The sequence below is a fragment of the Arvicanthis niloticus genome, chromosome 9 (assembly GCF_011762505.2).
Source record: "Arvicanthis niloticus isolate mArvNil1 chromosome 9, mArvNil1.pat.X, whole genome shotgun sequence".
Classification (NCBI taxonomy): Eukaryota; Metazoa; Chordata; class Mammalia; order Rodentia; family Muridae; genus Arvicanthis; species Arvicanthis niloticus.
The window spans coordinates 65,722,260-65,736,599 of record NC_047666.1 but is presented as its reverse complement, the minus strand read 5'-3'; the positions used below and the strand labels follow the sequence as shown (position 1 = coordinate 65,736,599).

Sequence of the window (14,340 nt, the reverse complement as noted above, 5' to 3'; positions counted from 1 at the left end):
CCCTACACATATTATAGGGGTATAATTGTAGGTGGAAGGATTTGTGGTGGGCTTGGTGTCCCAGTCTCTCCATTGGAAGTTTTGCCTGGTTACAGGAAATGGCTGGTTCAGACACCATATCCGCCATTGCGAGTCTTAGGTAGGGTCACGACCATAGAGTCCTGGGAGTTTCCACTGTACTAAGTTTCTAGCTCATTCTAGAGATGCCCCTCCCACCCTCCCACCCCAGTTGTTCCAGTTGTTTCTCCCAGTGCTCTCTCCCTCTGTCCTCTCCCACCTGATCCCTCCTGTCCTCATCCCCGCTCCCATCAGGTCATCCCCCAGGATGTCTGTTTTATCTCCTCTTCTCAGGGAGATTCCCATGTGCCCCCTTGAGTCCTCCTGGTCACTTAGCTTCTTTGTGTCTGGGGATTGTAGAACAGTTATTCTCTACTTTATAACTACACACCATATTTGTCTTTCTGGGTCTGGGTTACCTCACTCAGGATGATTTTTTTCTTATTCCATCCATTTGTCTGCAGATTTCATGATGTCCTTGTTTTTAATAGCTGAGTAGTATTCCATTATGTAAATGTACCACATTTTCTTTATCTATTCTTTGGTCGAGGAACATCTGGGTTGTTTCCAGTTTCTAGCTATTAAGAATAGAGCTGCTATGAATATAGTTGAGCAACTGTCCTTGTGATATGGTGGAGAATCTTTTGGGTACAGCTGTGTCTTGAGGTAGAACTATTCTCAGTTTTCTGAGAAACTGCCAAATTGTTTTCCAAAGTGACTGTATAGTAATAATATTGTTTTATAATAATAATATTGTTTTCATAAGTGACTGTAACCAGCAGTGGAGGGGTGTTCCCTCTGCTCCACAGCCTCGCCAGCAAGAGCTGGCGTCACTTGAGTTTTTGATCTTAACTATTCTGGCAGTGTTAAGATGGGATGTGAGTCATTTTCGTTTGAATTTCCCTGATGGCTAAAGATGTTGAACATTTCCTCAAGTGTTCCTCAGCCATTAGACATTTCTCTGTTCAGAATTCTCTGTTTAGATCTGTACATGACAACCCCCCCCCCATCCTTTTTTGTTTTGTTTTGTTTGGGGAGGCAGTCGTTGAGACAGGGTTTCTCTGTGTACCAGAGCCCTGGTTGTCCTGGACTCAGTTTGTAGACCAGGCTGTTCTCAAACTCATAGAGATCCGCCTGCTCTGTCTTCTGAGTGCTGGGATTGAAGGTGTGTACCACCAAGCCCAGCTATGCACCCCAGTTTTAAATTGGGTTATATGGTTTGTTGATGTCTAGTTTCTTGAGGTCTTTATATATCTTAGTAGCCTTCTGTCAGATAGAGTGGGTAAAGATCTCTTCCCATTCTGTGGGCTGCCATTTTGTTCTTTTGACAGTGTCTTTTGCCTACAGAAGCTTTTCAGTTTCATGAGGTCCTGTGTATTAATTGTTGATCTTGGTGTCTGAGCTATTGGTGTTCTGTTCAGGGAGTTGTCTCCTGTGCCAGTGTGTTCGTGATTATTCCCCACTTTCTCTTCTCTCTGGTTTAGTATATCTGGTTTTATTTTGACTTGAGTTTTGTGCAGGGTGTTAGATATGGCAGATATTCGTTCTTATATGTAGTCATCCAGTTAGCCCAGCACCATTCACTGAAGATGCTTTCATTTTTCCACTGTATGGTTCTGGCTTCTTTGTCAAAAATCAAGTGTCCATAGGTGTGTGGATTTACATCTGGGTCTTTGATTCGATTCCATTGATCAACCTGTCTGTTTTTATTCCAATATCATCTGGGTTTTATTATTATGACTCTTTTATTGTTCAGGATTGTTTTAGGTAGCCTGTGTGGTTTTTTTGGGGTTTTTTTGTTTGTTTATTTGTTTTATTTTCCATATGAAGTTGGGAATTGCTCTTTCGAGGTCTGTAAAGAGCTATGTTGGAATTTTGGTGGGAATTGCATTGAATCTGTATGTAGGTTGCTTTTGTTAGATGGCCATTTTTACTATGTTGATCCTACCAATCCACAAGCATGGGAGATCTTTCCAACTTCAGATATAGTCTTTAGTTTCTTTGTTCTTGAAGTCCTTGTCACATAGGTCTTTCATTTGGTTGGTTAGAGTTACACTAAGGTATTTTCTGTTATTTGCAGCTGTTGTGAAGGGTATTCTTTCCCTAATTTCTTTCTCAGCCCATTTATCATTTCTATATAGGAGGACTACAAAATTAATTGATTAATTAATTTATATCCAACCACTTTGCTGAAGGTGTTTATTAGCTATAGGAGTTCTCTGGTAGAATTTTTTGGGTCACTTACGTATACTGTCATATCATCTGCAAATTGCAATACTTGGACTTTTTCCTTTCCATTCTGTCCCCTTGATCTCCTTTAGTTGTCTTATTGCTTTAGGTAAAACTTCAAGTATTATATTGAATAGATATGGAGAGAGTGGACGGCCTTTTCTTAGTCTTGATTTTAGTGGAATTGCTTTGAGATTCTCTCCATTTAATTTGATGTTGGCTATTGGATTGCTGTATATTGCTTTACTTATGTTATGAATGTGATTTTTATCCAAGACTTTTATCATGAGGGGTTTCATCCATCCCTGCATCTCTGGAATGAAACCTACTTGATCATGGTGGATGATGTTTTTGATGTGTTCTTGGATTTGGTTTGAGAATCTTTTATTGATGCTCATATGAAAAATTGGTCTGAAATTTTCTTTCTTTTTGAGTCTTTGTGTGGTTTAAGTATCAGGGTGACTCTAGCCCCACAAAATGAATTTAGCAATGTTCTGTTTCTCTTTTGAGGAGTATTAGTATTAGCATGTCTTTGAAAGTCTAATAGAGTTTCTACTAAAACCATCTGGCCCTGTGCTCTTTTTGGTTGGGAAACTTTTAATAATTGCTTCTGTTTCCTTAGGAGTTATACATCTATGTGGATTATTTATCTGGTCTTGACTTAACTTTGGCAAATGGTATCTTTCAAGAAAATTGTCCATTTCTTTTAGATTTTCCAATTTTGTGGAGTACAGGTTTTTGAAGTAAGGCCTAATGATTTTTTGAATTTCCAGGGTGTCTATTGTTATGTCCCCCTTTTCATTTCTGATTTTGTTAATTTGAATATTCTCTCTCTCTCTCTCTGCCTTTTAGTTAGTTTAACTATGGGTTTGTCTTTCTTACTGATTTTTGCAAAGAACCAATTCTTTGTTTCATTGATTATTTGTTTTTCTTTGTTTCTATTTTATTGATTTTAGCCCTGAGTTTGTTTGTTTCCTTCGTCTACCCCTCTTGGGTGTCTTTGGCTTCTTGTCCTGGAGCTTTCAGGTGTGCTACTAAGTCACTAGTATGTGATCTCATTAGGTCCCTTTCTAAGGCACCTAGTGCTATGAATGTTCCTCTTAGCACTGCTTTCATTATGTCCCATTAGTTTGGGTATGTTGTGACTTCATTTTCATTGAAATCTAGAAAGTCTTTCATTTCTTTCTTTCTTTTTCCTTGACCTAGTCATTGAGTAGAAAGTTGTTCAGTTTCCATGAGTTTGTAAGCTTCTGTTGTTTCTGAAGTCTATACCTTCATGGTGGTCTGATAAGATACAGGTGGTTATTTCAGTTTTCTTGTATCTGTTGAGGCTTGTTTTGTGACTGACTATATGGTCAGTTTTGGAGACAGTACCATGGGGTGCTGAGAAGAAGTTATAGTTTGTGTTTGGGTAAAATGTTCTGTAGATATCTGTTAGGTCCATTTGATTCATAATATCTGTTAGTTTCATTATTTCTCTGTTTAGTTTCCATCTGGATGACCTTGGGATGTTGACGTCTCCCACTATTAATGTGTGAGGTTCAATGTGTGCTTTGAGCTTTAGTAAAGTTTCTTTGCCAATGTGGGTGCCCGTGGTACATTTGGGGCATAGATACTCAGAATTGAGACATTATCTTGGTAAATTTTTCCTTTGATGGGTATGAAATATCTTTCCCCATCTCTTTTGATTACTTAATTTAGGTCTGTTTTGTTAATTATTATAATGGCTACTGTAAGGGGAGGTTCTGATGCTAATGCTGTTCCCCAGTTGGCTCTTGATTTGTCAATAAAGAAGGCCAGGGGCCAATTGCTGGGCTGAAGGTACAGGCAGGACTTCCAGATCCCAGGAGGGAAAAGACAGACACAGGGAAGGAGAGGGGCTTTTCAGCTATGCTTTGGAGGAAGAAGAACGCAACAACAATGTAAGACTTCCTGCGGCCTCCGAAACAGGCAGGTAGCCAAGGGTGTTTGGCAGGGCCTAGGTGGGACTAGCCACTAAGATTAGGGCAGGTGGAGAGACGGAGGTAATAAATTGGTGAGGGCAAACTTTTCCAGCTGTGAGATATCTGCACCCAGCAGTTGTGCCTAGAAAGCAAGCTGTCAAGTAAGAGCCTGTGTGTGTGTGTCTTTCATCCTCGGATTCAAGGTTCTTGGGTGGGAGCTGGTGGCGTGGAAACCTCCCGGAGCTAAAGGTGGGTAACACAAAGGGGATGCCAGAAGGGGCTTGTAGCATGGCCATCCGAGCAAAGATTTTAAGACTACACCCTAACAGGCTACACCTGCTTGCTTCTGAGTCCATTTGCTTGGAAAATCTTTATATTGCTTTACTCTGGGGTAGTGTCTATCTTTGATGTTGAGTTGTGTTTATGCAGCAAAAGGATGGATCTTGTTTTGGAGTCCATTCTGTTAGTTTGTGTCTTTTTATTGGGGAATTGAGTTCATTAGTATAATCTCACTGATATTGAAATACACTAATGACCCATGATTCCTGTTATTTCGATGGTGGTAGTGGTTTTGTGTGGTGTGTGTGTGTGTGTGTTGCTTCCCTTCATTTGTTTTTGCTGATGTAAAATTAGTTCCTGTGTTTTCTTGGATGTAGTTAGCCTTGGGTTGGAGTTTTCCTTCTAGTATGTACTGTAGAGCTGATTTATGGATAAGCATTGTTTAAATTTTGTTTTGTCATGGAATATCTTGTTTTCTCCACCTATGGTAATTGAAGTTTTGTTGCATATAGTAGTCTAGATTGACATCTGTGGTCTCTTAGAGTCAGCAAGACATCTGCCCAGGCCCTTCTGGCTTTTAGAGTCTCTATTGAGAAGTGTTGTGTAATTCTAATAGGTCTGCATTTATATGTTATTTGGCCTTTTCCCCTTGCAGCTTTTAATATTCTTTGTTCTGTACATTTAGTGTTTTGGTTATTATGTGGTGTGGGGATTTTCTTTTCTCGTCCAATCTATTTGCTGTGCTATAAGCTTCTTATATGTTTATAGACACCTCTTTCTTTAGGTTAAGAAAGTTTTTGTTTGTTTGTTTTGTTTTTTCGAGACAGAGTTTCTCTGTGTAGCCCTGGCTGTCTTGGAATTCACTCTGTACATCAGGCTGGCCTAGAACTCAGAAATCCACCTGACTTCCAAGTGCTGGGTTTAAAGGCGTGCACCACCTCTTCCCGGCTGGAAAGTTTTCTTCTATGATTTTGTTGAAAATATTTTTTTGGGCCTTAGAGCTGGAACTCTTCTTCTTCTCTTCCTATTATTCTTAGGTTTGGTCTTTTCATGGTATCCCAGGTTTCCTGGATGTTTTGTGTTAGGAAGTTTTTAGATTTAACACCACCACCACCCCCCTTCCCTTCTCCCTCTTGCCCTGGCCCCGCTCCCTCCGGCCCAAAGTTTTTTTTTATGTTTTTTTTTAAATTATTATTATTATATGTAAGTATACTGTAGCTGTCTTCAGACACCCCATAATAGGGCATCAGATCTCATTACGGATGGTTGTCAGCCACCATGTGGTTGCTGGGATTTGAACTCACGACCTCCAGAAGAGCAGTCAGTGCTCTTAACTGCTGAGCCAACTCACCAGCCTGATTGAACATTTTCTTTGACTGACATATCGATTTCTTCTATCACGTATCTTCTACACCTGAGATTCTCTTTTCCATCTCTTGTATTCCACTGGTGATGCTTGTGTTTGTAATTCCTGTTTGCTTACCTAGGTTTTCTAACTCCAGTGTTGCCTCAGTGTGTGTGTGTGATTCTGTTTCCATTTTCAGGTCATGAAAATGACCTGGAACAGTTTTATTCATTTTCCTTACCTGTTTGACTGTATTTTCCTATATTTTATAAAGCGATTTAGTCACTTCCTCTTTAACAGCCTGCATCATCTTCATAAGATTAGAATTCAGGTCATTTCCTTGTGTTTCATCAGCTGTATTGGGATATCCAGGGCATGCTGCAATAGGATGGTTGTCATAGGTGGTACCCTGGCTGTTTCTGACGTTCTGACACTCGCCTCTGTTTGTATGGGTTTGCCGTTATTGGAGGTTTAGGTGCTAATTTCTGAGTTTACCTTTGTTAGATGGGTATTTTTTTTTTTTTTTTGGATGTTTTCCCCCTTGGTTTCTGTTTCCTTTCTGGTCTTCTGACCTGAGTGGCCTGGGCTTCTGATGACCACACAAGACTTCAGGTTCAGTAGGTTGTCTCTGGTGTTTTGTGGTCTGTTTGACTTCTGGGTTTTGGGTGCCAAAGTTGTCTCTATGGTCCCTAGAACCTGGGATCTGGGAAAGTAGAGGTCTTCTACTGAAGTCATATGCCAGAATGTGGAGCCCAGGTGGTAGGGTACAATTTACAGCAGTTTGGTGTGCTTTAAGGGGAGTTGGCAGGCATAGAGCAGGGTCTTACCTGGGGTCCCTCCATATTCTTTATTTCTAATATGATCTTTTCCAGTCACAGTTGGCAGCTTCTGACAGTGTTTCCCTTTTTGCCAGGCATCTTGAGTAGTGTGAACTATGACGAGGAGCCTGACAAGGAGGAAGATGGGGACAACCCCAGCTCCCCATCAGCTCGTTCAGAGAAGGAGAGTGCTGCAGCCAGCCAGAAAGCAGCCTCGGTATGTTGTGCTGAAGCAGCAGCTAGTGGGACTGTCCCCAGACACCGAGAAGTGTTTACCTCGGGACTCCTGATTCCGTTTGACCCGTCAGGTCACCCCTTGCCAAAAGGTCAAGGTCACCCCTGACTGAAGACAGGGTCGGGGAGAACCAGAGGGTTTTGTCCACCCAGTGTCTGTTGCAGGGGTGATGTTTGTGCCCAATTCTGGCTGCTCACACTGAACTCTGTTTTCAGGAGACAGGAGCTTCCGGTGTGACAGCCCAGCAGGGTGATGCCCAGCTCGGAGAAGTAGAGAATTTAGAGGACTTTGCGTATAGTCCTGCCCCTCGGGGTGTCACAGTAAAGTGCAGAGTAACCAGGGATAAGAAGGGCATGGACCGCGGCCTCTTCCCCACCTACTACATGCACCTGGAGAAAGAGGAGAACCGCAAGGTACGGGGTCCATCCTAGGCCATTTCCTTCCAGAGCTAGGGATAAAACGTCACGTATGCTAAGCAGGTACCTCTCCATCAAGCCACTTCCTAAGCCTAAGCTGCTCCCAAAAGGACAAGGCTGTTGTAGAATTGATTATGTCCAGGAAGTCCCTCTGGTTAGACCACACAGCACCTGACAGTGGGTCGTGTGCCCAGAAGTCCTGTGCTTAGTGTCATCGTGGGCATGGGCAGGCTCTCTAGTCCCTCACCCCTGCCCACCTTCAAGTGGAGAAGTGTTTCCCTGTGTTAGGGTAGAGCTCAACCTCCTGCCTTGGTGGAGCTGACCCACTAAGTGCTGGCTGGCTTTCATTTGTATATTTACTTATTTTTATGGGATTTTTTGGTTTTTTTTTTTTTTTTTTTTTTTTGTTGGTTGGGTTTTTTTGTTTTTGGTTTTTAGGACAGGGTCTCTTTATGTAGCCCTGGCTGTCCTGGAACTCACTCTGTAGAATCTCAGATTCACAGAGATCCTCCTGCCTCTGCCTCCTGAGTGCCAGGATTACAAGTCCACCATACTGGGCCCCAAGATTGATTTCTTTGTATATGGTAGGGTACTGATAAAGTCTGTAGACTCACTGGACTGGTACTTGCTTGACTGGCCTTTTTCTTTCCTCAGATATTTCTTCTAGCTGGTAGGAAGCGGAAAAAGAGCAAAACATCAAACTACCTGGTCTCCACAGACCCGACAGACTTGTCTCGTGAAGGGGAAAGTTACATCGGCAAACTCAGGTGACAGAGCCTCAGATCACTGGCCTGGTCCTTCTGTAGTTCTGTGATTTCAGAGTAATGGTTGTTGTATCCTTCCTCCTCCCGCCCCAGCCCCTCTTCCAATGCCCTGCCTCCAGCCTGGTCATCTTGTACCCTTCTTTGTTACTAGGGGTTAAACCCGAGGCCTTACACTTGGTATGCAGCTGCTCTACCACTGAATGACATCTCTAGCTTTTGCTATTTCTTTTCATGATTCAAATACATAGCTGTGTTAATCTTAAAAAGAAAAAAAATAAGCAGGGTGGTGGTGGCACACACCTTTAATCCCAGCCCTGGGGAGGCAGAGGCAGGTGGACCTCAGTTCAAGGCCAGCCTGGTCTACAGAGTGAGTTCCAGGCCAGCCATGGCTACACAGATCTTGAAAAACCAAAAGGCAAAATGTTACAAGAAAATCTTGAGACATAGTGGTGCACACCTTTGACCCAGAGCTTGGAAGCACGTGGACCACGAGTTCCAGGCCAGCTAGGGCCACACAGAGAGAACTTGTCTCGAAAACTAAAAGAATAATGTAACTTATTTTATTAAATTATTTAATGTTAATAAATCATTAATAAAATTAGTTATTTGTATTAAATTCTTTAAAATAAATATGTTTAAAAAAGAAAATATCAAATTGTGGCCGTGCTGGCATCTGGCAAGCAGGCAGACAGGTCCCCCCTCCACTTCCGTCCTCAAAAGTCAGACTGCGGGTCATCATGGCAGGTTTCTCTCCCGATACTAGATCCAATCTCATGGGGACCAAGTTCACAGTGTATGACCATGGTGTCAACCCAGTCAAGGCCCAGGGTCTGGTGGAGAAGGCCCACACCCGACAGGAGCTGGCTGCCATTTGCTATGTAAGTGCTCCTCTTGCCTCCACTGGTGCTCCCCGCTGTGCCCTCCTGCATGCCCGCCAGGCCCCAAGCCAGCTCTTCTCCCTCCGCCTCCCTTGTTTCCTTGACCCCCTTCTAGGGGCTGACATCATTTCAAGTGGATTTAGATCACCAGGTTCAGTTACGATCCACTCTGCATTAGCCTCCCTTTCCTGATGCTCACACTTTGGTCAGAGGCTACAATAAAACATAAATTAAGATTAAAGCCATCTCTTTGCATTTAATCTTTCCCTCCTTCCCTCTGCTCCTCCTTCTTTCTTTCTCTCTTTCTTCCTTTTTTTTTTTTTTTTTCGTTGTTGTTTTTTGTTTTGTTTTTTCTTTCTAGACAGGGTCTCCTTGTCTGCCCTAGCCTTCCTGCATTTTCCAGGCTGGCCTCAAACTCTCAACCTTCCTGCTTCAACCTGCTGAATTCTGGGATTAAAGGTGTGTACCACCACGACTGGCTTTCTTTTCTTTCCTTTTTTCCTTCCTCCCGTGACCAGGGCTCACTACTTTGCCTAGGCTAGCCCCAAACTCCTGGCCTTAAGCAGTCTTCTCACGTCAGCCTTCCATGTCCTAAGACACGCGTGCGCAGGCGTGTGCCACCACGCCTGACTTCCTGTGTCCAGTTCTCGGTCTCTGGAAACGGAACTGGTTTTGGTGCTCTTGGTGCAGAGGTTTCTGTGCCAGAGGAAATTGCCTGTAAAAGTAGAACAGTTTCTTTTTCCCTTCTGTTTCCAAATTCTGCCTTCCTTTACTGTCTTTCAGGAAACAAATGTTCTCGGTTTCAAAGGCCCTAGGAAAATGTCTGTGATCATTCCAGGGATGAATATGAATCATGAACGCATCCCATTTCGACCACGAAATGTAAGTAAAAACATATTCCCAATGAAACCAGGTCTCAAAGACAGAAGAGAAATTATATTCCACCATCAAAGGTCTCTAAGACTCAGTAATACACTTTTAATGCAGTAATACAATGCAGCAGAGAGCAGTTTAAGACACTGCTTTCTGGAAACGGAAGGGAAAAGCAGGCTGGACCGCTTCTCTTACCGTTCATCAGGAAAGCCGCTACTCCCGATCCCCAGAGTAGGATCCAGAGATGCTGATTTAAGAAATGCTAGAACATCAGAACCTCAAGGCTGGGTCTACAGAGATGGCTCAGTGGTTAAGAGCACTGGTTCCTCTCCCAGAGGATCCAGGTTCAATTCCCAGGTCCAGTTCCCACGTGGTGGCTCACAATTACATGTAACTTCAAATTAAAACAAAAATCAGTGATTAAAAAAAAAAAAATTCGATGGGCGGTGGTGGCGCACGCCTTTAATCCCAGCACTTGGGAGGCAGAGGCAGGCGGATTTCTGAGTTCGAGGCCAGCCTGGTCTACAGAGTGAGTTCCAGGACAGCCCGGACTACACAGAGAAACCCTGTCTCAAAAAACCAAACAACAACAAAAAAATCCTTAAAAAGGAATCCCACAGTGACCAAGAGGAGAGCCATGAGTGGGATGTAAGTAAATAAGTAAAAAATAAAATTAAATTAAAAAAAAATGACTCCCGTAGCTTGTGCTGCCTTTGGTCCTCTGATGAGTATCAACCTTTCTGAGGTGAAGAGGTGGGCGGGCCTTTTCTCTGACTCTCAGGATTGTGGGTAAATGACAAAGCAGTTGTTTTCCTTCCACATAGGAGCAGGAGAGCTTGCTTTCAAAATGGCAGAACAAATCCATGGAGAACCTGATCGAACTGCACAACAAGGCCCCGGTGTGGAACGATGACACCCAGTCCTACGTCCTGAACTTTCACGGCAGAGTCACCCAGGCGTCTGTGAAGAACTTCCAGATAGTCCACGGGAATGACCGTAAGTGCTGGGAAGAGCTGGGTGGGACTGGGAGATGTACCCTGCGCAGGCTCGGAAGCGACCGCATCCACGGTGGCCTGGAAGCCATCCAGGAGGGAGTGATTGAAAAATGATCTCTTGGGAAGAGAGGTGGGTGAGCGCCTTTCCGTGGTACATCAAAGGACTGTTTGTTGGGTGAGGCCATTAGGACCCAGGTGCAAGTGACCTCATGAAAGCCAGCCGGGTGACTGCAGCCTGTCCTCTGAGCCCACCAGCTTCCCCAGGCTTTCTTCCTGCGCCCCCCGCCCCATGGTAGTCAGGAATGATTTCCCAGTCTGTAGGGAGAACAGACATAGAAAATGAGTGGCTTTACGTTTCTGAGACGAGGTCACACCTTGTAGTCCCAGTGGGTTGAACTGTGATCCTCCTGCCTCAGCCTTCTAAGTGCTAAGATGACAAGTATGCACCACCACACCTAGAGGCAAGCTCTCTACTTTCTTTATTCCTTTATTATTTTCTGCGTGAAGCTAAGGCTAGAACTTAGTGCCTCCCACATCCCTGGCAGGTGCTATACCACTGAGCCACTTCCCCCGACCCTCCATTGCCTATATTTAAAGAGAACTTGTGGTTCCCCACACCCCCACCTCCCAGTACGACCACATTAACCTCCAACACAGTGTGGTTCTCAACTTCCCTGACGCTGCGATCCTGTCATCGGTCCCTCGCATCGTGGTGACCCCCCCAACCATACGGTCATTTTCACTGCTGCGTCATAACTGTAATGTTGCTACTGTCTCGAATCGTAGCGTGGGTATCTGACACGTGAGCCCTGTGAAAGGGTTGCTCGACCCACGGAGAAATCTTGGCGCAAAGGTCAGGAACGACGGCTCTAACGGGTTCTTTCTGTTTCCAGCCGACTACATAGTCATGCAGTTCGGCCGCGTGGCTGACGACGTCTTCACGCTGGACTATAACTACCCACTGTGTGCACTCCAAGCCTTCGCCATCGGGCTGTCCAGCTTTGACAGCAAGCTGGCGTGTGAATGAGAAGCAGCAAGCAGGGGATTCCTTCACCACAGAGCCTTCAGGAGCAGAAAGCTGCTGCCCCTGCCCCTGCCCCTGCCCCTGCCCCTGCCCCTGCCCCTGCCCCTGCCCCTGCCCCTGCCCCTGCCCCTGCCCCTGCCCCTGCCCCTGCCCCTGCCCCTGCCCCTGCCCCTGCCCCTGCCCCTGCCCCTGCCCCTGCCCCTGCCCCAGCACAAGAAGAGTGACATTCTGCCCCCCCCCCCCCCCGGGAATGATCGAGTGTGTGTGTGAATGTGCATGTGTGTGTTTATACATTCATACACATACACACGTGAATGCATGTGTCCACACACTCGTTCATGCCTTCTCTGAACTTGAGAGACCTGGTCATAGATTACAGCTTCTCATGGGTGAGAGATCAGAGTGTAAGATATGGGAGATATAGACACCCGGGCACACTGGTGTCTCCTGACTGTACCACAGATTCTGTGTGGTGACTGTAGCTTCCATGTGCTTGAGCACTTCCAACAGAATCAGGTTCTAATGATTAAATACTTGGGCCTCCTTTTTTTGAAGACCCATTCAAAAGGGGGCTATTCCCTCAGATGCCTTTAGCCCGGGAGCCTGCAGACTTTCTCAGCCAGTGATCTCATAGTGTCTCTTGCACTGACTTCAGTCAGCTTCTTTAGCACAAAAACAGCCATAACTAGTTGGTGCACAAAGAGTGTAGCTGTGTCCCAGTAAAACTTTATTTACAAAGAGGGCATTGGCCTACTTTGGCCTGTGACTCTGCTTTGCAGGCCTGCCTTGGGTCATGTCCCTGTCCTCCAAGGCTGGAGCATCTTCCAGAACACAAGTGGAGAGAGGGCGTGGTTTACTTTTCAGTAGCCATAGACTGACTTTATTTTTATTTTTTTTATTTTTCCCATGGATCTCTGTGTAGCCCTGGCTGTCCTGAAACTTGTTCTGTAGACCAGGCTGGCCTCAGAGATCCACCTGCCTCTGCCTCCCAAGTGCTGGGATTAAAGGGGTGTGCTACTGTGCCTGGCAACAGACTGACTCTTAAGAGGAATTCTTGCTGGATCTACTCTTGGTAGCTTTTGCCTCACTGAGATTATGGCTGTAGAGTGTCATCTGCCATCACGGGGCATATGACACTAACTTGTTTGTGGGTCTGAAAGGCTCTGCTGTCCCAGCCTCCCTCTTGCTTGTCCTCAGAGTGGGTTGGTAGGCAGCCATCTCAGAATCATGACTGTGGCCAGGTCTCTGGAATCCTCACTCTCCAGCATCTTAATCTAGTGTCTTGTCAGAGGCAGCAAGAGTCTTGGTGAGAAGGCCGCCTGGCTGACACTCCACAGGCCTTTGCTGTCAGCTTTGTCCTCCAGCCTCGAAGCCTGGGCCCACATCAGTGCAGACACTGCCCGGCACACTGAGGCTTTGAGATCATGAACGTCTGCCAGCAAATTATGACAAATTCCTCAAGCTCCCCAGCCTACCATGTACCTGAACTTGAGAAGTCAAAAACTTTAGGTATACCCTCAGTGGTCCCCCACTCCCAAACCGCTTCCCAGAATGGGTGAAGGGTCGCTGGCGACCGCTCCATGGTTTTGCCTGTGTGGAGGAGGTCCCTTCATCCCTGCGTCCCCTTGCTCCCTGCTCAGCATCACACAGCTGCGTGATGATGGCGTGAGATCTGGAAGGTCAGGCCTGTGCTAACCCAGTGTCTTGCCTGTCCTTTCAGAAGTCATTGTTCTGCCTCAGGCATGCTTCCCATTAAGTGCCTTGTTCATAGATGTGCTCCGAAACCTGACACACCTCTGCTGCCCACTTTCCCTGGCAAAGCCACCCTTGTTGAGCTGAAAGCTGCTCATTCCTTTCCACTTAAAGGGGGTGGGGCTACGGGCCACCGGGTCTGACCTTTCTGTCCAGCTTAGAGAGCTGTATGATCCCATTTCACGGACTCTGAGCTTGAGTGTGCAGGTTTTACATGAATCCTGTTTATACCTTTTGTATGGCATATAAATAAAGATAATTTATATAAAGATGTCGCTTTCCCAGAATCCAGTCCCTTGGGGTTCCTCCTCTTGTGTGTTCTTTGAGCCAAGTAGCAGCAGAATAAGGTCTGGGGTGGGGGCGGGCACCACAGACTAAGAAACCTGTTTAGGAGGCAGTGTAGATGTGCATACTCAAGGTCTCGGAGCTCTGCATGGATCATGGAACTGAGCAGAATGTGCCAGGGGCCCTGGATCGCCAGGCTGCTGCATCTTGGACGCCCACACTGGTCAGCCTCCTGGATCTTCTGTTGGCTTTTGTTCACTGGTACATCAAAAGAAGTCAAATATCTAACAGTAAAACAGATCTACGTGTGTGTGTGTGTGTGTGTGTGTGTGTGTGTGTGTGTGTGTGTGCGCGCGCACGCACGCACGCGCTTAGATAGGATCTTGTATATTCAAGGCTACACTGGAACGTATAGCCCAGGCTGCCTTGCAACTCATTTCCCTCCTA

The 14,340-nt window shown here is 45.4% G+C and overlaps 1 protein-coding gene across 1 annotated transcript in view; it reads left to right on the top strand.

Annotated features, from left to right (window-relative positions):
• Tulp3 (TUB like protein 3) overlaps positions 1 to 13,879 on the top strand; it is a 40,266-nt gene extending 26,387 nt beyond the window's left edge. Inside the window, exons 5-11 of the mRNA XM_034512448.2 lie at positions 6,767 to 6,888; positions 7,122 to 7,319; positions 7,977 to 8,089; positions 8,850 to 8,964; positions 9,748 to 9,846; positions 10,662 to 10,833; positions 11,726 to 13,879. Of these exons, the coding sequence (XP_034368339.1) occupies positions 6,767 to 6,888; positions 7,122 to 7,319; positions 7,977 to 8,089; positions 8,850 to 8,964; positions 9,748 to 9,846; positions 10,662 to 10,833; positions 11,726 to 11,859 (953 nt within the window). The 3' untranslated portion in view covers positions 11,860 to 13,879. The remainder of the gene's footprint in view (positions 1 to 6,766; positions 6,889 to 7,121; positions 7,320 to 7,976; positions 8,090 to 8,849; positions 8,965 to 9,747; positions 9,847 to 10,661; positions 10,834 to 11,725) is intronic.
• The last annotated feature ends 461 nt before the right edge of the window (positions 13,880 to 14,340 follow it).